Source organism: Astyanax mexicanus, chromosome 2, assembly GCF_023375975.1.
Source record: "Astyanax mexicanus isolate ESR-SI-001 chromosome 2, AstMex3_surface, whole genome shotgun sequence".
In the NCBI taxonomy this organism is placed as follows: Eukaryota; Metazoa; Chordata; class Actinopteri; order Characiformes; family Acestrorhamphidae; genus Astyanax; species Astyanax mexicanus.
In genome coordinates this window covers 51185661-51210153 of record NC_064409.1, presented here as the reverse complement: position 1 = coordinate 51210153, position 24493 = coordinate 51185661, and the positions used below count along the sequence as shown (strand labels likewise).

Below are 24493 nucleotides of genomic sequence, written 5' to 3'. Positions count from 1 at the left end.
TGGTCTACCAAATACAAAAGTTGGGAGAGTATGTAAAAAGGCGAATAAAATCCAGTGTTTCTGACATTTCCTAACCCATGATATTTATTGTTTTGTCTGGTCAATTTTTTTATGGGCTCTGAGACTTCTGAGACCATTATACAGTGGAAACAGGTATTGAGGTCAAGCAACTCAGTAGTCTTTTTTCTAAGAAATGGATGCCATGTGCTCCGGACTAAAGATGAAAAGATCTGATGCGCATTAATGTAGAACAATACATTGCGATCTTAAAGCAACATACACTGCCTATAGTTTTCTGTGGCCCCACTCTTTCATTATTAGGTTTAATAAGCTCAGTTTGTGGTTTAGCTGTTAAACAACAAAATTCCTATCCTCAGGTTTGTGTTAGTGTCTAAACATGTACATACCTGTATATAAGCAAAAACATTCACTGCAAAAGTTCTGATGTTTATTTCAGTAAAATTACATAAATATTTAAACAGGAGAAGCTTCATTACAAAAGTATGTATTCTCTATATAAACAGAAATACAAACTGTAATGAGCCTTTACCTCTTGTCACTGCGACACATCCTAAACCATTATTAAATATCATCAATATTCTTTTCTTTTTTTGTTATAAACACTTATGTATTAACTTTTTAAAACAAGAATTATTCTACAAAGTGCTCTATTAAAAATACAATACATAAAAACATCACATTAAGGTCAAATACACAACATTGTATTAATAATAAGTAAACAGCCTAAGTTTCCCACTAAAATATTGCTCTGTTGGCACATTATCTTTGTAGGATTTATACATTGTAGCCTTGCATACTTGTTGAATTTTTTCAAATGGAAGAGCACAATCCAGGCATAAGGAAGATTTTGGTTTTTTTTCATGATGCTTTGCTCCAGCCAAGCTCATAAATGTAACGCCAAAAGGGGATTTGTTTCATGTTTTCTGCCCAGGAAAAATTCATGATCTATTTAATAACAGGCTACTTAATTGTAATCCCTGTCATAGTTTATTTCCTGACAACAAACAAATGTCTGAGAGAGAGAGAGCGAAAGACAGTTGAAGCAAGTGGCGCGAAACCCATACTGACGGCCTGTTTCCTATGCACAATAATGCAAAATGCTCTTCATACTTTTTATCAGTCCAAAGTAATTTTTTATCTTTTTAGCTCATGGTGATCATTTCATATTTGTCCTTCAGGCTGCTGTCCTCTTCCTCTTCATCGTCTTCCTCCTCTTCCTCAGGCTCCTCGTGGGCTTTCTCTGAGTGGTCAGAGTGATGGAGCTCTATCAGGAGAAAGTAGACAACAGCTCCTGTGATTCCCCCTATCAATGGTCCGGCCACTGGGATCCACCACCAGTAATCTGCAGTGCTGCAGAGAAGAATACATGAAGATATGTGATAAGTGTATTTAGGAAGAGGCAGCTAATTTTCCTTTAAAAAAATCACTGACACATTGACTCTTTGAACTGCATTAGCACCTGCTGTACATATAACTATGTAGTAAGTATGTTTTCGTATCACAAAGACTTCAGTTGTATGTATCACGGTGAAGTGGATAACAAAAGACCTAAGAGAAGGCACTTAGTTAAATTTTGAATGTAAAACAATTAATTTAACTGTATAAGTACAAAACTGTTGATATATACATTTTAATTAAACAATGAATCAAAAAAATATTTTTGTACTAGCAGTAAGTTAGTAAATTATTTTTTTTTGTAAGAGAAATGAAACTGCAACAAATAAGGCCCAATAAGAAGACATTTCACCATAGGAAAAATTCCATTTGCACACAGCCAGTTTGCCGTACTTCTGGACTGACGCATGAATCGTTATGTGCATATTTATAGATTTTATATGGTATATGTAGGAATTGGTAGTCAAATGTTATTAAATATGAATTTAAATAGTTATTTGTTTTTTTCAATTTAGTTTTTTATTGCTTTTGTGTTATTGAGAAAAATGTGTAAATGGATAGTTTAGTTTTCGACTGGTGGTGCCTTTTTCAACAAATAACTACTTAAAACTCTCTCGTAACTTAGGAGACAAAGAATGTTTTTGAGAAACACTTACAAAACTGACATTGTGAAGATTATTCACTGAATTACTGAAATGTATAATATTAATCATGATTTGAATACTGATTTCATGGTCTAAGCCATAGAATGTCTTTGTTTTCTTGTAGCTTAAAACTTCATGTTTTAGATTTCATTCGCTGCATGCACAAGGGTGAAACAGTAATAAACAATAAGCCATTAAAACCAGCCATTAAATCAGTGGAAAAAAATAATAACATTATGTTATCACACAAAAAGAGTCCAGTGTAAAAAAGTACAGTATACAATATTTCTAAGACTGTTGGCAATAAAGCCCAGTGTGTGTCGAGGCCAGGCCCTGACTGTGTGGCTGTATGTTCCATTAGAAGGAAATTATAGGTTTGTATTTAAAGAAACCTCTGTGTTTCCCTAAAGGGCAGGGCAGATGGTAAATCAGTGCAGGCAGTACAGTCATATGTAAGCCACAGCTATATAAAACCTTATACAGTGAGGGTTCAGAGAAAAAATCCTGAATGAATACGAGTTACAAAATCTGATTAGTCAAGTCTTGTGCTGACTTCAGCAAAGCTCTGTTCATATTCACATTGCATATAGGGTATTTTAGCAATACTATGGTATACTATGAAATATATTTTAATTGAAATCCAAAAAAGAATGTGTCCTGAATTGAATCTCAGCAAACAGTTGTGCCTTATAATAGATAAATGATAACAGGTATAGTCTATTTAGACACTCAGTTCTGCTTCCCTGCTGTCCCATAAAAAGACTCTCAAAGACTAGGTAGTGTAGTGTACCTCTAGGTGAGAGATTGTTGACTGCTGGACATTACATTCACTCATCAGCTAGAACTGAGAGCCTCACCTGAACACCTCCATGCCCCAGCCAGCCACAGCGGTAAAGAGTCTAGGCCCCAAATCCCTGGCAGGGTTCAGTGGGTATCCACAGTTCATCCCCATTGAGACACTAATGCCCAGGATGATGAGACCAATGGCTAGAGGCTCCACACCTTTAGGGGCTCCTATATTCTTGCCATCGGTTATGGCCAGGATGCACAGCACCAGCATTCCTGTTCCAAACACCTGCAAAGGCAAAATACATTTTTAGTTTGGTTTCATTCATTGGATTAAATGGTCATCACTGGTATCGATACCTCTGAATGTAAACATTTACCGTAGTATTATTTATTTATCTAATGAAGAATATAACTATATATGTAGTTCAGCCAGTATCTGTTACACTAACACTTGTGTAACCTAATAACCTAGTGTACACTTCCATGGTCAATTTAAGACAATTACATGACTGTTTGGGTAAGAACAGGCAGAAAGTAGGTTACTGGGGCCTAAAATCAGCTAATTGGTGGATGTGAATACAGAGTGTAAAGAAGCCAATCGATACACATTAGCCAAGTTCACTAAAAAAACAGAACAAAATGTTTGCTATCCTGAACTGAGGAGCAGTCTGAAGTTAATGGGCTAACCAGTCTGTACTGATAGAGACAGTGTCACATTCCCCTTGTTTTTAGGGGGCAATAAACAGCTTAGATGTTTGATCCACTGGACAACAAAACATCCCACTGAGAACCTAAAGCCCACGATGATTAGGCCAATGACTAGGGTTCCTAAGGGATGTGTTGCTGTTCAGTAAAAAACTGGAAATCCTGAAATATAGTACCTAGGACTGGGACCTGGTACCGAGGACTACTATGATAAGTAATGAGTTTCTTTGATTTTACCAAACTGAAAACCTCTAGAATATAATCTAGAATATAGAGGAAGATGGATGATCACAAGCCATCAAACCAAGCTGAACTGCTGTGTAAGACTGGTGGAGGAGAACATGCCAAGATGCATGAAAACTGTGATTAATAACCAGGATTATTCCACCAAATATTGATTTCTGAACTCTTTATGAATATGAACTTGTTTTCTTTGCATTATTTGAGGTCTGAAAGCTCTGCATCTTTTTTGTTACTTCAGCCATTTCTCATTTTCTGCAAATAAATGCTCTAAACAACAATATTTTTATTTGGAATTTGGGAGAAACGTTGTCCGTAGTTTATAAAATAAAACAACAATGTTTATTTTACTGAAACATATACCTATAAATAGCAAAAAATTCACCTGTGTATCCAACATCCAAAATGTATTTGGAAAACATTCTCTTTTCTATATAAAATATTCAATAATCTGCCCCTTTATTTCATGTAAGCGACAAAAAGAACTACACTACATTAACTATAATCTTCTTCAGAGGTACCATAACACATTTTACTTTACTCCTTAATAAAATAATTTGTTTTTCCCCACAGTTCTCTATCACTATGCGTAGAATAAAAGCACAGAAGGCTTTTTTGGTCATCCATATTACTGGTAAAATAAGTAATGTGTAAGAAGTGATCTGTAAACAGTGCTCTTAATTGTTTGTGAAATACAGATAAAGTCACCTGGTCAATGAATCCTCCAAGTACAGTAAGATGTCTTCCAGGATAGGAGGCAAAAATGTGACCTGTAGCATTGATGCCAGTCACTGACAGTATCCCACTGGTAAAATCCATGAAGGCATCTGTGGAAACAATAATGCTTATTGCAATTTGTACTAATTGTATCCATATGTAAGGCCACCCTGGATGACCTTCATTTTGTATCATGTATCAACAAAAATGGGCAACTTTTAGTAACAGCACTGATACGCTGGGTGCTAGATGCCTTTATTTATATCAGAAATAACTTGTTGGCTAAATAAGGCCAAGGGTTTTTCTGAGCTTCAGTCAGCATACGTATGTTGTTTGTTATAAAGAAATACATTAACAACTGACAGAACAAAATGTACCACCAAGATAAAACATATACTACTGGTGCAGATATCTCCTAGTAGGTAAGGATTGTGTTGCATTTTGTTTGCACTCTGTTTTCTGGAGTTCATAATGGTACTGCTAACAGTGCTAACCTGGAACATAAAAATAAAATATTCTGTGTTTTGGTTAGATTCACCATAAAACAAAGCTTGTCAAACAAGTTGTGGTAACTGAAATCCTGAGGTAAATGGGAGTATTAGATACCCTAACCCCACTCACCATAATACAGCCCAAAAACTCCAGCAGCTCCAGCAAAGGCACCCAGGAACTGAGCGATAACATAAATAGGGAACTTCCAGATCTTCAGTTTTCCCAGTATGACCATGGCCAGTGACACGGCTGGGTTCAAATGACCTCCTGGTGTACAGTAATATTTAAAAGCAGATACTTATAAATACAGTAATCATTAAACATTATTACAGATTACAGTCATGTACTAAAGTCCTGGTCAACTGACATGTTTTGTTTGCATTTTTGTAGGGAAAATAGGTAACCATACACTGTAAAAAACATAATTCTGGACATGCCAGTGCTCATTTACTCTTTATTTGTTTAAATTAATACATTTTGTTAATATATGTTTTATGCACTGTTTTATTCTTTCAATATGTTAAATTCGGCACATCAACATTGGGGAATTGGGCTTTGAAAATGACTTATGGAGGATTTGTTCACGTGATTTCACTCAACAAATATTTTTTTGCTAAACTGATTGACATAAGATTCACAATACAGCAAGGGCTGTAATAAATGCTTAATGTTATGCCATTGCTACTGAGCATTGCGGATGATTACAACATTTCTGACAGCAACTGAACTGATATATATTTACTGGGGCTGGCTGCTCACCAGAGCTAGTGTACATTGTAGATCAATGTGGCTGTCAGAAAGCTGGGTGTTATTCGCTGCAGGCTACGTGTGACCTCTCAAAGAAAGGCAGAGAAGGGTTGGCTGGGCCTAAAAAATCAATTATCCATTCACGAGAACCAACTGAAATGGGTTATAGGAGGCAACAATTTATACATTTAATGTGCAAGCCAAGAAAATAATAAATGTGTCTCATAAAACAGAAAAATGTGAAAAAAAGCTGTTTCAATACAACAATACATCACACAAACATATCACTGCTGCAAAATCCTGAACTTGGAATTAGAGTAGAAAGAGTCATTTTAAAGCATTTCTATTGGTTCATTCATTGTTTTTTTTTCGTTGAGACAATGTGAAGAACTATTGCCAGATTCACATTATGCGAGTGATATGTTGGCTGATACACCATATCAAAGTCATGCCACTTATATAACATGATTGTAAATAGGCAATAACCATCATTGATTTATTGATGGTTCCAAGAAGCAAGTCGGCACTGTGAACTTGGACCACGCATTTCTGGTAAAGCAACACATGCTTTCTTTACTGCACCACATGTCTATTACATACAATATAAGGACGTAAGTGCTGGGACACTTGCTCATTTATTGTTTCGTCTGAAATCCAGAGTATTAAGACTAAAACTAATAAGAACTAAAAATGTCTCTACTGTCCAGAAAAGAGTTTCTACTGCATTTTGGAGTATGGGCTGTGAGGATTTGATTGCATTGAGTGACAAATGGGTTAGTCCTTATGCCTCCAACTCATCCAAAAAGTGGTGGATGGAGCACTATAATATTAGAGAACACAGTTCTACATTTGCCATTATGTATGGGATAGCATATCCCATATTGTCAGTAGTTATTTTTTTACAGGGACTAGACACGTTTTTATGTGCATCTGCACATTTATGTCAGCAATAGGTGCATTGTAAAGTTGCTAAATGTACTGATTAGAAGGGGTGTCCAGAAACATGGAAATATAGCATATCAATAGAGTACAAAATATATTTACACCAACATTAGATTGGTCATTTCATATTATATTTTCTTGAACTAGATAAGCCTAGAACCTTATCTAGTTTAAAAAAACTGAAATGATATCTTACTCTGTTCTGTTAAAATACAGGAATAATAGTTGATATTAGCTACATTTTAGTCCGCTGTAAGATCCACATTGAGATTTTAGAGCCTAAAGTGTACGGAGACACGTCAAATTGCTCAAATTCATATACAAGTTAGACAGAATGGGTTTCTATGTTTAAGCTAGAAGTTTTGTTTTTACCTGAAACTCCACCAGCCACGTAGACACCCATCATGAGGCCGGTAGTGAAACCAAGGTGAATAGTGAGAGGCTCCCCCAGTGTATTCCTGCTCAGGACTGTCTGAGCAACCGATCCACAGCCAAATAACTGCCACCAGAGACAGAATCCAGAACAGTTACATGTTTACAGAAAAGATGATAAATCAAGCAAACATCTTAACAAGACCAATCAAGACTAAACTACCTAAAACTACAGTATTTCATCCAGTCGATTCTCCTGTGAAGAATGTAGTTAGCTATTCTTCCAGAATGTTTCAGGCTACCCTTTAATGAGAGCTTTGAGACTTTGTCTCATTAGATTCATGAGTTTCATCCCCATCAAATGGTGAGAAATGAGAAATTTCAGTACTCACCACCAACACGAACGTTCCAAGAAATTCCGCCAAGAACTCTTTAAAAATGCCATGTTTCAGAGCACAGTGCTGCTTCATGGTTCTCTCTGGCTCTTTCCCTTCCTTCTCACAGGAACGTGCAGGCACACTCTTCTCAGGTCAAATACAAATTGTCTGACTAGGTTTAAGCTCAGCCACATTAACACGCTCCACCCCGCCATGACTGAGCTGTCCCAGCACGGGTCATCGATCTGTTAGAGCTGCCTCATCTCATTCTATTGAATGGAAGAGCAATGGGACCAGATCCAAACACTGTTAACTACTCTTTGAGGACTAATACTGTGGTACACAAACACAAACATTATGTTTTCAATACATTTATGCAGCCATTTTTTTTAGATTAATAATAAAATAGACATACAATAAATAAATGGACACATTTGCAAAATTTCTTTTATATGTCCTTTATTTAAATTAACTATAACAGACCTGGATAGTCTGATAAAAGCATTGTATAAGGCACTTGAGCAGTTATGACGTGTTGAGCAAGTTAATGACGTGTAATGAAATTCTTCCCTGAGTTTGGTTAATAGTTTTAGGCAGTATCAAAAACAAAACAAAACAAAAAAGAGCAACATGCCTGAAGCAATGCTCTTCCCTTGTATTGCCAGAGGGGGGCAGAAGATCACACTATTATAACTTGCTGGTTAGTCAAAGGCAGGTTCACATTTAATGATACACAGTCCAGTAAAAGGAAAATAAAACAGGACAATAATTTATATTATTATTATAATATGCAGTAACAGTCAGTTGCTTTGTGTTTTTTTAAGACTCATGCTGAGCTCACGTTCCCATCTTCATCCTCATCGTCATCTTCATCCATATTCTTCAGAACTGGTTTCTTCTTACGCCTACACAACACATAAATGCATATAGCTCAATTTCTAATAAAGGAATATTATTTTTTTTTAAAAAGTATACAGCAGTATATTCTTTGAAATGTCTCAGAAATGGAACAAAGTATTTTACTGTCTAATGTAAATCTGCTTAATAGTTTAATATCTGACCTGAGCTCAGTTTGCAGGGCTGTGAGTTGGCTCTGGAGTTGCTCATTGGTCTCCTGCTGATCGTCCAGTTCTCTCTGAAGTTTCTTTTTGCTGTGCTCGAGTCTCTCTATCTCCTCCTCTGCCTCATCCAGCTGCCTCTTCAGTGTCTTCAGTCGCAGAGTCAACTGAAAGAGCAGTTTAAGAAAGAGCAATGCACTTCTGAAGAAGATTTGACATATCCCCTGCTGAACGCTTCGGCAGCAGCTAGTCTAGGAAAACTACTACAGATTTGCTTTTTCAAAAAAAATTAAATGTGCGGTATTTTACTTTCATATTTAAACCACGGCTTATCAGTCTCTGCACAGGAGTGTGTTTTGTTGACTTCCTCTTTTTTGCAGATGTGAACAAGGTCCATCTGTAAGTCTAAAAAGCAACTAGTTCTAAGAGCTTCCACATTTCCAGCTAACAGTGATGCTCAACTAGAAATGTAATTAGGGTTTATGTTATGCGACATTACAGGTTCACATGTAAGCTAAATGGGGAGTTGACCATGATAGACCATGAAAGACCATGATAGATCTTTCCAGGTAGAAAGATTGCAGGCCTGAGATCTTACCTGGTCCCTCTGGTTCTGCAGAGAGAGCTGCTCTTCATTCACCTGCATGCTCATCTCCTTGAGCTTTCTCCCCAGTTTACGGTTCGCCTGCTGCAAGGTGTTACTGTCTCTGCCCATAGAATGAGACACATGTGCAAATGTTTTACAGCAAAAATCATCCATCTGATAATGAAGGTCATAATTAAAATCAATTTTATATTAAACTACATAAAATCATCACACCTTAAAACTAAAGATGTTAAAATTAAATCTAAATCTAATGTGACCAGTGACTGAAGGCATTGGAAACATTTGAACAGTGGAATCTTGCTATTCTACAGTCAATGAATACTACTGTGTCCCTGTGGCTTTATTTTATAAATTCTAACCTCTCCTCTTCCAGCAGTCTCTCCTCCAGCTCCTGAATACGACACTCCAGTTTGGACACAAGACCCTCTTGGCCTGATCTTTGTGAGCCTTCTAGGTGGGATATGCGACCTTTCAAGTCCTTATTCTAGGTGAGGATTAAAATGATAACATTTAAACATTTTAATACAACAGAATTTACAAATTATTAATAGTAGTTGAATTTTGTTTACATATGAATAAACTATGCCACATTAACACGAAGACTATGCGTATATTTTATTAACTTCTTTCAGTTTATGCAGAACTGGGTCTAATTCCACATGTATCTGGACATTTTTAAATATACAGATTTCCTTCCTCCATTTTTTAAAATATTTCCAACCATAAACAGACCAAAAAAGGCCTGCATGCGCATGCTAACCCTGTACGGAGCTGTATGGATAGTAACTTTTAAATGTTTTTTTGAGATTATAAATTTCCACCTTGGATAACGTTTTTGTAAAGCTCAGCTTTTTTGTGTGACAAAAACAGATTTTTCTATTTAACGGGAGGCCAAATAGAGGTAAGTGAAATACTTAAATAAAAAAAAAAGATCCAGATATGTGTGAATGCAGCCTGATGTACACCTTACAGTTAAAGCAGGTAATTTTTTTTTATTAATAGTCGATATCAAGCTTTTCCTATAAATTGAGCATGGATCATTACCTGTCTCTCCAAATTGATCTTGTCACACTCCAGATCCTGCCTAACAGCTCGCTCCTGCAGCAACTCTGCTCTTGCCTGCTCTACCTGTCAGAGACAAACATACACACACATTTATACACTCAATAAATTGCAGTATCCCAAAGTACAATTTTCACAATACAGCAAAAACGAGTGTAGGAACTTAAAAAGTGCCATTTTTACTAGTGTGATAAGAGTAATGCTGAGGAAAAGAGGGGCAACCATTTAAGACTGGGTGATTTTAAAATGTTTTTAAACATTTTTGTGCTATATCATAAGAAGGCAAAGTTAAACTTGACTTGAAACACAGTACTTCTAAAAGAATTCATGGTTCTATTTGTTCTAATTATTTCCTGTGCCAAAACTGGCAGTTTTCTCCCTCTGAAAAAATGTTTATTGAACATTATTCTGTTAAAAGTGGAATGAAGTGATTGACGGCCTTGGCTGGAACAGACAGTCTAAATTTCATGGAATAGCAGATAAACCACACTGCACATACAAGCATCCACTGAATGCTCTTAAAATGCTACATAGTTCTTATTACACACAGAGCTTCATTCACTCAACTTCATCAAGATTTAAACGGAGGAGCTTCAGTTAGAGGCCACCACTCAGTGGTTACCAAAAATAGCTATGGTTTGCTACTCTTTGTTAGATGGGCCCTAAATGGGGTCAGGGGTTTGGAGTACATTAGCAGCTGAACTCAGATCAGTTAGCAATTAACACACTTAGCCCTGTTATGCCTGTCTGGTAGAATCAGGCTAGGCAGAGAGAGTGAGCTAGAGAGAGAGCCAGAAAGAAGAGCAAAAGGAGAGAGAGACCTCCACCGCCAAGATCTCATCTGTTATTGAGTCAACATGATGAGTGATATATGAGCCGCTGTGAAGGTGTGTGTGTGTGAGTGTGTATGTTTTGTGTTAGCTTATAAACCAGTATTTCCGATCTTATTTGCTGACTGGAGGCTTTTTTTAAGTAAACACTAATTTCAGAGAGATACTTTGTAAGGCATAACTCAGGCCAACCTACTTTGCCTTAAGTGTCAGACAGTGTATACAGCAGCCTTCTGAAGCCTGATAAGCTGGACATACTTTAGTTAACGAGACAGGAGACTAGAGCTGCGGTTGGGCCTTAAAGTTTGAAGTTAAACAGTATGTGAGCCCAGCACTTGACATTACAAAACCAACGCTCCTAATGGCTGTACTTCACTGTAAAACACTGTATTTAAAGACAAGATGGCTTAAAATAATAAATTGGCTGAGTACAATGTTTTTTTTTAGTTCTGCAGCTCAGTTTGTTTAATAACACACGCTCTTACTCTGTGTTACTCGTAACTATTATTTTCTCATCTGCTAAACAGGATTTACACCATTACATGGGAGGAGAGTCTAGTCTTAGGGCCCTATTTTAGCGATCTATAGATTATACATGGTTGCACGGCTGACTGTTGTCCTAATTTTTATCAGTCAGTAGCGCACCTATGTCTCCTGCCAGCAAGACCGAAACACACTAGAAATTTACCTGAACATCCAGCAATTCCTCTGCGCATTGCACAAGGTGGACTATAGGGCCCTTAGTTGTAGTGAACTTGCAAAAAAAATGTAAGTATTTTTTAACACGTTTCAGGAGAAGTCTCCACTGTTAAAAGTCTTTCAGACTAGAGACAACATATGAAGTGTATAAAGTTGTAATCTGCAGGTGGAAATAGTTTATTTAATTTACATTGTAGCAATGGCCAAATCCTACTAAAAGTCCCTGGCAGAAATACATTTTAGGTCCCTTTAGAGGTCATGTAAAGCCCTTAAACACTGAGAGTGATTTTTAACCCAAATATTCACACATCTGTAATATATTCCAGAACAGATGTAAACTTGTGTAGCCATTTACATCAAGAACAATTTGTCTAAAAGATTCAAATGTGACCAAATATTATTCACCCTCTGCTCTAAAAACTGGGAGATAGAGCATTTTATGGATTTAATTGTTGATCCTCCTCACCAGTTGAGATGTGTCTCTATTTAAAGTGAGTCTTTACTATGTGTAGGAGCTCTCCTAAAAGTTAATCTGCAAAATAACTCATCGTTCATCTTTTTACTCAACACATCCAACCAGACAGAACATGATTTGTCTAATCTAAAGTCATTTACATTCAGTGACTGGTTAGGCAACCCTGTATTTATCATGCTGTTAAACATTTTTATAAGTTAAGGTACTGTAATGTGTAGGGAGTATGACATTATTTGAGATGATTACTCTTCCCAGGAAGAGAAAACTACTTTTTAACCAAAAAATTGTGTGCAAATAATTCAATTTTCTTCTTATCTACTGGGTGTTGTTCAGTGTGCATTGGCTTGTCTTAAAAATACACACCAGAATGGTGAACAATTAGAAACACACTGTAACAGCTGATGATAGTGATGGATTTGATGTGTTAAGCAGTAATAGCACTGTATGCAGTAATGCACTGAGCACACACCTGCTCTCCAACTCTCTCCATTCTCTGCATCAATGAGTCGCTGCCGCTACGTTCCTCTGCCAGAGCCTCCTGGAGCTGAGTCACTCGTGCCTATACTCACACAAGATGAAAAATGTTCAGAGAAAATGTCAATAAAAGAAAAAAAAAAAAAAAAAAAAAAAAAATATATATATATATATATATATATATATATATATATATATATATATATATATATATATATATATATATATATATATATCAATAAAAGTAAAAAAAAAACAATATGTGTCTTTGACCTTTGTGTTTCCAGCAATAAGTGTTGGCCTTGTTTGTAGGAGGTCACTGTTTTGCTGTTCCCTGTTTTATTTTGACATCAAATGACATCATGCTGAGTGTGTACTGTTTACGTGTGAGTGTATGTGTGTTGGGGGGTTCCATGTCCTAAGACAAGTCACACCCACAGTGTAACAGACAGTTACTTGTGTACATACAGACTCTTCGAGAATTGGTTCTTGAAGGATACATCATTTAGATGTTTTAATTTCCTTTTGACACACATGGAGACACAGTCTCTTTTCTAGCAAAACAGAACTGCTACATGATGCTGCCACCTCTATGCTTCACAGTTGAAAAGCTTTTTTTCGGATTAAAGGCCTCGTCTTTTTTACCTTATATATAGCCCTGATTATTATGTTCAAATGTTCTGATTTATATGGCCAAAAAACATTTATTTAATAGACTAGGTGTCCTGATGATTATGATGTGCAAAAGTCATTTTTTTTGTCTTGGAGTTGGGGCTTCTATCTTTTAGGCTGCACTTCAGGCAATGGTTACACTTTGGTACTTAATTCCTTTGTTGATGCCTTTCATTTAAACCTTTCAGACCTGAATCTGTTTAGCCCTGGGATATAATTGGTGCCTTTTTGCTGAACAAGACAGTGTTTGTGTCATCCCAATTTTATAACTGAATAAAGCTGTTTGTACAGTTTCTCGTGATATCTTTAGTAGTTTAGAAAATGTCTAAGGTAGGAACCAGACTTGTGCAGACTGAAAATGTTTTCTGAGGTCTTGACTGAGTTTCTTATTTGTCCCTTGTATCAGAAAACACTCTGGTTATAAAAGTAAGTCTTTAAATACAGTCACAGGTCAACTTTTCTCCTTGGTAGTTAAACGGTTTAAAAAGACAGTCAACATTGTGTATCTATAGTTTTAATGCATTAAAAATCTGAAATAATGAATCAAAGCTAAAATAAATCATTGTCTATTAGCTATTAGCTTTACCTTTAATGTAGACCGAATAAATAAAGACTATTAAACTTCTCAAAACATATGTTGACAAGAAGTGTGTAAAGTTAGAAAGAATTTAACTTTAACTGCCTCACATCTTTCTCACCAAGGTCTCACAGATTCGTAGTGTTATTTAAATCCAGTAATTATCACTAAGCCTGTTATGATAACTATTGTTTTGAAAGATATATTTAAAACACAATAACATAGTAATGCAGTTATACCACCATGAATATTTTGATAATTAAGATGAATCATGTGCGTTTGTGTTGTTTCTTTGCTCGCTGACTGCCTGGCCATGATGGGCACACCCCTTTCCCCAAGGGACGTACCACACCTACATAAATAAAGCATACATAAAAAACACTGTTTTCCCAAAGTTCCCATATCAACTCCATCATGTTAATGAGCTTGTCTCGGATCACGACACTTGCACTTCTGAACGTTTTCTGAGACAAATCTGATCAGATCGGGTAATGGGATGGGAGATAAACTTTGCTTTCCACTGAAACGCTGGAATAATGTTCCTTTAGATGGGTGGCCATGCTAATAACAATGTAATACCACTGTTATATAAAGATAGACCAATCATACTTTGTATTGTGTTAGTGTTACTCTACTTCCCCACAAGGCTTGTTAGTTTTACAAATTTATAGAATTTACAGTACAGTATTTACTGAGTTTGCGATATGGCACAAGATATATCACTTCCTCACCCTTTACATCACTCAATCACTAGATCAGTGGTATGGCATCTTAAATTGTGGTACATGTAGATCAAGTTATTTTTATGGTAATGTTGCTTACTAAAAAGGAGGAACAGATCCTTTTATACAAAATGATGGCTAAAACAGCAGTGAAACAGTAATGAATAATGATTTTGACTGTGTACATATATATATATATATATATTTATATATTTTTTTTGTATGTGTGTATTCATACCTCCATTAGTTTGAAATGTCTGTCTTGGTCATCATGTGTCATTTTGCTGCTCTCTTCCAGCTCCTCTACTTTCTTCTCCAGCTGCTTACACTTTAGCTCTGCCTGTTCCAACTCCCCCTCTCGCTGAGCCAACTCAGCCTCTAGTGCACAAAGCTTCACACACACACACACACACAAACACACACACACACACACACACAAAGACAAAACAACACACTGAGTAACACACAAGTACAATACAATAGACTAAATAGTTTATACAACAGAATAAAGTTTTACTCAGGGCTTGCTGCTGCAGTCATGTACATGTCAAAAGTCTTTAAAATTTTATATTTTTTATATTTTTTATATTTTCTCTATAATAAAGTTGAATAATCCTGCTTGGTTTCTTTAACAAAAAAATATCCACGGATAGTTTACTACACTACTCTTTGCTCTACCCTCTTTTTGGCAAAAACTCAGCGATTTCTCTCCCAGGGCCAATAATTGGTACCAGATGACTATTGTCTGACCACACCCAGCTGTGTGTGTACACATACTGTGTGTGTGTGAGAGAGAGAGTGTGTTTATATTCACATAATACCTCTTTCTGGCACTCTTCTGCAGCGTGTGTGTGTTTCTCCAGCTCAGCTTGTGTGTTGTGTAGCTGTGTGCGCAGCACACTGAGCTCCTTCAGGCTGTGCTCTCTGGCTTCATCCACTTGATCCTGCAATCTCTGAGTCTCCCTCTCTGAAGCCATTAGAACTGCATTCATCTACATAAAAATGCAAAGAGGAAGGAAATTAAAGAGTGAGAGAGATGGGAGGGGGATGTTAAGTGCAATCATGATTGCAAAAGTCTATTCTATGCATTCAACTATTTAAAAATATGTATTGAATTACATTTGTACACACTTGCTTGTGTTTTTGTTGCTTCTCAAACAAATTTTAACCTTAAAATAACAGCTTTAAAATGATGGGGCTAAATTATGAAGCTGCTTACTGCACTATTTAAAATTGGTGAAGTGGGCAGAATAACTCTTGTGAGAACTGCATAACACTGTATAACCCGAGTCATATTTATGTAAACTCATTGCTTTGAGGCAACCCTCAAAGCATGAATACTAATATGAACACTAATTCTCACATAAGTTTCTCTTACCTCTTCCTGTATTTTTTCAAAAGCTCTATCTTGATTCTTCCGCTTCTCTTCCAGCTCCTTTTTGATGTGTCTCAGCTCCTCCACCTGTCTCTCCTCTTCCTTCAGTTTCTCCTTCAGATGTCGGTGCTCACTGTTGAGCTTGGTTAGCTCACTCTACAAGCAAGGAGAGGATGAATTTTAATGCAAAGGAGGACCATGTCTGTTTCTCTTAAACTTCTAAAACAATTTCAGATACAATTGTTTAATTGTACAATTCCTTCTAGAAATACTTGCTCACAATAAATAGTATCTGTATTTGTGATATGCTAAATGCTATTAGCCATGTCTGCAGGTAAAAGATTAGTTTTACACTTAGGACATCTGTAGGTGTGTCTGACCTGTGTGTCCTCCAGGTGTCTGGTCAGAGATCTGTTTGCGCCACACATGTCTTCTTCTTGCTGTCTCACCTCTGAAAACTCCTCCTCAAGGATCTGCTTCTCCTCCTAGTTGCCACAGCAATATTGTCTTAAGAATAATAACTGGAATTTGACACAAATTGATCCCACAAATCTTTAGCACTAAAGTATGCATTGTTTTTAAACACATTTCAATAATCTTGAATTTACAGCATTACAGACAAATGTTTAAATGATGCCATACACTAAATAAAAATGCACTTCATATCTCCCTTCTTCCCCTCCTCACCATCATCCTGTCCAGACGTTGTCTGAGCTGGCTCTCCTGGTTCTTGGCCTGCTGTATGATGTTGCTGAGGGTGGTGATTTGAGTCTCCAGGCTTTGGACTTGGCTGAGTAACAGCTCTTTAGCCAAGGTTAGCTCCTGCACATGGGCCCTACTTGCTCCTCGTTCAGCCTCCACCTCTGATTTTTGTAGACCCAAAGCTGCCATGCCCTGAGAGTGGGAGAAAGCTGAGTCACGCATTGGGGTGCTAACTCTACAAGGCAGAACCTTTCCATGTCTGACAATTTCATAAACAAAATGAGTGATGTTCTATGAAACCAGCAGGGAAAATAGATCACAGTCTGCCAAATAGCTTTCTTCTTTTACATTTTATACGTATGTTTCCTTACTTTGGAAACACCCTGTACATCTTTGCTCTCATGAAAAATTTTGAATTTCTATTTTTGCCATTTGTGAATATAATGGTGAATCTAAAAGATTTTCTATTTTGTTTAAAACAAACCATAAAATAGAAATACTCCAAAATTACTTGGAACAAAATCTTTATATACTGACTACACAGTTAAGTTTTTTTCCTTCCCCTGTAAATAGCCTTTTGGAGATATTAAGTGAACATAAACTGTACTGTTGTTTATTAATTATAAAATGCTAACGTTGTGTGATTTTCACGCACACAATTTTTTCATGTGCTTTTCATTGTGTTGCTGGTGTCTGAGTTGAATGGGCACTCATTGATGTCATTAATATTATGGTTGATTCTGTCCTCCCATTTATGTTTTTTTTTTCAGAAGGCATGCGTTCAGTGATTTTCATTCGAGGATAGTAATGGAGAGTAACATTTTCTATGGGTGTAATTTACCTGATGTTATTGTTTGTGTGTTTAAATCAGATGCTCACATGTCCACAGAATAGGTGGACCAAAGACCAAGAGGATATTTTTTTTGTTAGGACTGTTTTTATAGGATCATCCCTGGTCCCTTTTTTATTTTATGTGATGTTGTATGTTGTTCCAAAACTTGTCATATAGTGTGTACCCAACATTAGATGGTGTTACTAATCTTAACATTAGTGTTCTAGGGTTAATTCAAACACTGTTAACTCTATATGCTTCCCACTTACCTCTTTAGCCTCTTCAATGGCCTTGAGTAGCTTCTGCACCTCATCCTTGTGTTGATCTTTCATCATTTCCACTTCTTTAGCATGGGCTGAGATTTCTTCTTCTAGAGCCCCCTTTAAGGCTGTGAGCTCCCTCTCTTTCCAGCGCAGCAGTTCCTCCTGCTCCTCCTGCACCTGCTGCAACTCCTGGAACTCCATGCGCAAATTAACAAGATCCTGAAAGAAACCAGACTTTAATAAATTACTTTGATTTTGAGCAGCAGCAACATTTCCCAAAAGGGGTTTTGAGGAGAATCTGACCTGTAGAATGATCTCTCTCTCCCCTTGCTCTGAGCTTTTAGTGTTGTCCAGCTCATCATGCATGTCTGAAAGCTGCTGCTGCAAACCTTTAGTTTCTGCCCGGCTCTGCTCTCGCTCCCTCTTTATCTGCAAGAGTCTAACAAACACCAAAGAGCGGCCACTCAGTAGAAGGCAGGTATCTTTTATTACCACCTGTGAGGCTTGACATAAAATCTGTACATGAAAATGACTTACTTTTCAAGTGAGTCTTGCAGCTCTTTCTCCATGTCAGTGAGTCGCTGACGGAGAGACACTTGCTCCTGCTCACTCCTACTTAACTTGTCCTGCAGCTTCTTCAGTTCCTCTGTACTCTTCCCACTTGCATCTGACAGACTCTCTCTGTTCTGTAAAAATATGGAAAAATTAATTCTGGTCAAGTTCTGTTTGATTCAGTTAAGCGTATGACAAAACCCCACTATGTTCTCCACAACTTTTGCTATTCTTTATTACAATTATTTTAGATTCTTTGAAAGTAAATCATTTAGTTTAATTTAGTTGCTTAATTACACTGACATGCTACATGTCATAGAACAGAAACTATGATTGTGTATGAACCTAGCCATGTCCCACAGAAGCTAAATAATGCTGCCTTGACCTGTAGGATATGCACATGGGACCTCCTGCACTGAATATGGTTATGATTTCGGTATGTTCTGTCTTTTCACACAAACAATTCTAGCCAGACGCCTGTCAGGATCATTAACACCTCCTTGCCATGAGTTTAAGAGGTTAAATAATAAGACTTAGGGGTCTGAAACATTTGCATAGCACTGTATATATTTTTATTTGCTTTATTACCTTAATTTCTTCTTCCAGTTGTTGTTTGAGCTGAGTTACCTCACTCTCCAGTGCTGCCTTTTTGTCCTGGAGCTCTTTTACTTCAGCCACTGAGTCAGAAAGCTATATTCAAAACAAGTCAGTCACAATTATCACCCACATATCACATTTATTTGATCACATTTTTAACATGATGATTAGGATTACACTTATTTGTATATTTGTATATATGGGCAAAAAACTCTGCCAGTCTCATATGCAAACTGATACGTATCTAAATACTGGGGTTAAACTGCCACTGTCTAAAAACACCCTGTTCTAAAAAAACTATATATGTTTGTCTGACACCACATCTTAACACGTAAACTAATACCTAAAAATACAATACTGCTAATGAAAATATCGTAATACATTACAATATCGATATTTCCTTACCCCCTTCTTATTTTTTATATATTAGTAATACACTTTATGAGTTGAAACCTCCAGAGAACTGATCTGTTAATGGCGGCATCATCCTTTACCTCCTCCACATTCTGGACAGCACTTGACCTCAACATCTGGATCTTTTCAAACAGCAGATTCACCTTCTGCCTGATGATCTCATCACTCTCACCACTCCTGTATACCAGCGTGCAAATACATTAATTATAGTGTGCAAATACATACAATATATTGAAATGGTTATAAAACATTGTTTGTCATTTCTGCACATCATATTTAAATAGTTTGTACACACCAGGCATGACCTTTTTATTAGAGATGTTTATATATTTATTTCACATCTGTCAATTCAGGAACACCCTAGAGAGTCCAACTGCTAATGTGGGGCGTTTAGACTTGGGCTCGGAAATCCTACATTCCAAAGCCTGGGACTTTTGAGTCCAGTCAGCTGAAATAACATCAAGTTATCTGAGGATTACAGAAGAGCACAGCTCTCGACAACTTTCATTATCAAAAGATTCAGACAAAGCTTTAAAGCTTAGTGAAATAAGATTTTTTTCCACAAGATAACTCCCCACCCATCCTAGGTCATCATTAGATCTCGTGAATCTGATTACATTGACTAATATGATTTGTGATATTTATACTCTTACCCTTCTTTGAGGTAGTTGAACAGCATTAGTTTAGTTGCATCTTCGTCTGGCTGGTCGAGAAGCTCTCGCTGTCCTTTCAAAATATCAGGGGTAGCCTTACTCAAGAATATATAAAAATGCACATAAGAGCTTGTTTTGAACTAAAACTAAATGTTTCCCATAATGGAGGAGAATATTAATTATTTACAGATTAATTTGGCTTCATTCTAAAAAAGGAATAAATGCTTAAAAATATTCACACAAATCCTAAATGTAGCTGAATCAAACAAATGAGACAAAACTCATTAAGTACTGGAAATATACATACATTGGAAATTTGGCAGTTAGATAGACAGTAAGTACCTCAAAATGTAGACACAGTAAATAAGACTTTACCTGTGCCTCTCTCTCTGGGCTGGCATAGTCACCATTGTGTTTTGCCCTCTCCATTCTGCAGCTGGCCCTTCCTGACCTTGGTGGCTTCACCACTTCCCTTTGCTGTTCTTCAAACTGGGCCGCAGTCAGAGATCGTATATCAGCCTCATAAATGCTCCTTCCTGTCTTCGTCCTCAGCAGGGGGTCATTCCAAGAGGAGGCTGGCATAGCGTCTGCTCCTTGTCCCATTCCTCGTAATCCTGCATGCACTGGGCTTGACCTGGAGGAATCACCAGAGCTGGACGCTCCGATACTGTGTGATTGTCTCCTCCCCTCCGGACCCATTTGATTCCGGTGTCTAGCTCTACTAGATTTTTGTGAGGATCGCTGCGGCTCACTGCCACCGTCAGGTACAGAGAGTCTACAAATGATGTGCGAGTGGCGGTAGGGTACGCTTTCTGCTGTTGGTACTTCAGAGTCCAGCTGGTCATGGCCTCTTTCTCTCCCAGTCCCAGGCACAGGAATCTTGGCTCTCTTTACCATGACATGAGATGCATAAACAGGTGAAGAGTTTGAGCTAGACCGGTTTAAGTCAGGGTCAGACATATTATCAGAATGGTGGTGATTTGTAGGTCTTTGTAGGTCCAGACTGTTGGACATTGGGTCATAAGGTTTGAGGAGCTCAGGGTGTCTCTGGTAGTTCAGCAAGGGAGATCCAGGGTTGGACACAGGAACTGAAGATGCGCCATGATGATGCCTCACTGATCTACTATCCATTAGTGGTCCAGAGATGCTGGTGCCTCGACCATTCAGGGTTGAAACATACTCTTGGTATGGCTGATCCAGGTAGAAGACATCAGGGTAGGCAGGAGGCTGCGGGGACTTGTGAGCACCCTGACCGTTTAGAATCACGTACGGACGGCCCTGTATATCTTGAACCTGCACCCTCAACCCAAAGGATCCTGGTGGTCCCTCAGTGTGCGACTCTTGCACTTGGTCATATGGATTATCATCCAGATGCATGTGGTCTTCCTCTAGCCCACTGTTTTCATGCAATGCCATTATGAGTTTGTGTGCACTGCACAAAGACAAAAACAGTATTATCGCATTATTGTAAAAATAAGCTCTTTACTGTAAAATTAATGCAGAACCAGCATGGTATAAAGCTAAAATATTTTACCATACATTACATTTAGCACTACTGTGATGTACATAAACAGTTAATTACTGTAAATTCAAAATGATTTATTCTACTGTGTACATTATTTTACAGTAAATTATGGGAAGCTCTGGTTGCCAGCGTTTTACCATATTTTACAGGGTTAAATACCAAGTCCTGATTAATTCTCAGAATTATAGAGTTCTTCAATTAAGAGCATTTTCTTAATCTGTGAATTAAATAATATTACAATACTACATTTCTTAGTGTATCCTGTATTTATAAGGAACGGTTTTTAAATGAGAATTGTTTACAGTACATTCATTTCAAAGTTTGTCAACCCTATAAACATATAGTCAAACACTGGCACCCACAACTGCCACTATGTTATTGTAAACTTCACATTCTACACTAGAAAACTGTAATAATTTTGACTGTAATTTACTGCTTAGCTAAATCACAGTAACCCTGGCAAAAATACCATACAATACTGGCAACCACAGCTGCTAGTATTTTACTTTGATTTTTACATGAAAAGTATTACAGTAAGTGAGGACTGCCACAATTCAAGAGATGCTAAAGAACAATAGAACAGGCCCTCAGTCTTACGTTTCTTCTGTGTTTCTGCGTTTCTATCCAGGCTGACACTAAACAATAGTCACCAATGACAGCAAGTTTTTACATCATCTTGTGGAACAATAGTACAGCATTAGTGGGTCATCCAGCTGCACTTACCACAAAATGAGAGGAGAAGAAATCAAGCAGTGCTTCAACTCTGGGGTCTACTGTGACAACAGTTGCTCTTGTCCATTAACAGTGTCCTATTGTATCAACCTCCTACATGACGACCCTGACGAGTTCTCATCAGGACTGGATTGGATTTGTCTTAGAGAGAAAAAAATCAGCCATATTATTCAATGTAATGAATAGGGTTGTTAATGACCAATATGTTTATTTTTCACATGCAATTAATAGAGTAAAAAGTATAATTAAACAAACGAGGAAAAATAAAATTTATGAAAATAGTAATTATATGTAATTACTTTAGTCTAGGGCTGCACAATAAACAGGTTTAGCATTGCCATCGCAATGTTATCATTTGATCTATTTACATTGAAGGATGTGCAATGTCATGTAAGGCAAAAAAGTAAATCCAACAGGCTACAGACTGCTTAAAACAAAAAGAAAATGTGCACTGGTCTAAGTTCTCATGATATATCAACCAGATATACTCTGGCCCAATCCCAATTCACCCCTTGGCCCTACCACCTAGAGGTAGGGTGTCCCAATTCTTCTTAGACTGGAGGGGTAGGGGAAGTGATAGGGTCACATGGCCCTTCAAATAGAGATTTTAGAGGCACACTAAAAACAGAGAGTAAGAATCACTGGCAATATGAAGACACAAGTAACCAAAGAAACCCATAAATGTAAATATTTTTCTTACACTAATCACTATATTAACATAGTTTTATGTGTAGTTTCAATGTTTAAGATCATTTTCTTTATAACAACCATTAAAAAAGTTAGTACTTTTTCTCAGTAGCTGGCTAGCTTGGCAGAGGCCACAGCATTTAAGGTGGAACAGAAAAATTAAATAAAATCTAATAAAAGCTTATTTCAGCTCACTATTACTGAGGAATTAAGAAATGGACAATAATGATTGATTTCTGCACCACATGCACCCTTTCTGAAGACCCTAAATTATAGTAACCTAGCTAGGAACCAGCAGTTAGGTTGCTGAACTTTTGTGCTCCACTGATATAGCTATTTCTGTATCGGGTTCTGGAAGAGTTGTCCCAATTCTTAGAGGGATGGTTTTACACCTTTGCCTTGTTACTTTTTTTTCAAGGAGAAGGGTTACACTCGAAAACAAGGGGTAGGGGTATGAAAGAGAAAAGCAATTGGACCTAAATCTGCCCAAAATCTTTTGTTTTCCTCCAATCTTGGATACACAGAGAGGGGGTTTGAAAGTTTGAATTCGTGTGATTTTTTAATAAAAAATATAAATAAATATCGTAATAAAATCACAGGATGAAAAAAAAGTCCAATATTATGCCGCCTAAAAATGGACTATCCCATTTTATCCTCATTTTATGCCCATCATATTTTGATAATATAACAAAAACATGACATACCAGTGTTAAATTTACTTGTTATAAAATATGACCTACACAACTGACTTGACCTACAGTTATATAACCTGGTATACTGAGGTACTTAGGGTATCTCAGGTGAGTTATATTTCACATTGCTAACTTTCAGAACGAGAAAATAGTAACTTTAGATGACTTTATTTCGCACTCAAACACACGCGCGCACGTACACACGAATTTAGCAGTCAGGTCAGTGTAAAAGTATCTTCTGTGTTGTGATAAACGTGTTTTATCGTGTGTAAGAACGGTGTTAGTTAACACACAGCTGAATAATTCCTCTCTGTTATCAATAATAAACCCATTTCTCCTTCACTCCGCCGATGTAGAGGAGCTGAAGTAACGGCTCTCGAAGTAAAAGGTGAAGGTTAGCTTACCAGCGTTCACTTCAGCTTAAAGTGGAGACTGCATCCCGCTCACAGCGAGTTTAAACCCAGCTTATCTCCTGCAGGAGTTCCCCCGCTCCCCGCGCAGCGGCAGGTCAGCAGCAGGCTGTGTCTCTGAGAGAGAGAAAGACAAGCTGAACTCCGGGTCTGTAACCGAGTCCTCCTGCCGCTGCTGCGCTGAACTGAACTGACACTCCTACAAGTTCCCACACAACATCGATTGGTCGGCAGGAGGCGCGTGCTGAACTCTGACTCCCGCCACCCAGCCCGGAGTTCTAGAACCCTGAGCGGAGTGTCCCACATTCTGACTGAACTCTAACGGTCCGGGACTCTAGAACCCTAAGCGGAGTTTCTACACCCTGTCTGATCTCTAACGGTCCTTTGTTCTAGAACCCCGTTAGAATTCAGTCAGGGTGTGGACACTCCGCTTAGAGTTCTA

General features: G+C 37.5%; 2 protein-coding genes across 3 annotated transcripts; both read right to left on the bottom strand.

Moving 5' to 3' along the window:
* Positions 1–426: 426 nt before the first annotated feature.
* On the bottom strand, positions 427–7763 carry aqp9a (aquaporin 9a). Its single transcript, XM_007244349.4, has 6 exons — positions 7457–7763; positions 7065–7191; positions 5133–5270; positions 4503–4621; positions 2918–3135; positions 427–1371 (listed from the first exon to the last, which is right to left on the bottom strand). Exons 1-6 carry the CDS (start codon positions 7532–7534, stop codon positions 1164–1166), a joined length of 888 nt encoding a protein of 295 aa, XP_007244411.1. The 5' UTR covers positions 7535–7763; the 3' UTR covers positions 427–1163.
* A 120-nt stretch (positions 7764–7883) lies between these two features.
* Positions 7884–24340, bottom strand: LOC103028124 (cingulin-like protein 1). 2 transcript variants are annotated; one of them, XM_015604574.3, is made up of 20 exons: positions 24046–24340; positions 22254–22403; positions 20381–21437; positions 20006–20073; positions 19433–19529; positions 18930–19031; positions 18327–18475; positions 18093–18228; positions 17796–18008; positions 16680–16886; positions 16373–16477; positions 15996–16148; positions 15439–15609; positions 14856–15008; positions 12642–12731; positions 10151–10234; positions 9466–9590; positions 9098–9206; positions 8503–8666; positions 7884–8346 (listed from the first exon to the last, which is right to left on the bottom strand). In XM_015604574.3, the coding sequence occupies exons 3-20, from the start codon at positions 21419–21421 to the stop codon at positions 8268–8270; spliced, it is 3246 nt and encodes a 1081-aa protein (XP_015460060.3). In that variant the 5' UTR covers positions 21422–21437; positions 22254–22403; positions 24046–24340; the 3' UTR covers positions 7884–8267. The 2 variants fall into 2 exon arrangements, with proteins under 2 accessions (XP_015460060.3, XP_007244412.3); XM_007244350.4 differs by having other exon boundaries at positions 20006–20100; positions 24046–24339.
* Between the last annotated feature and the right edge of the window lie 153 nt (positions 24341–24493).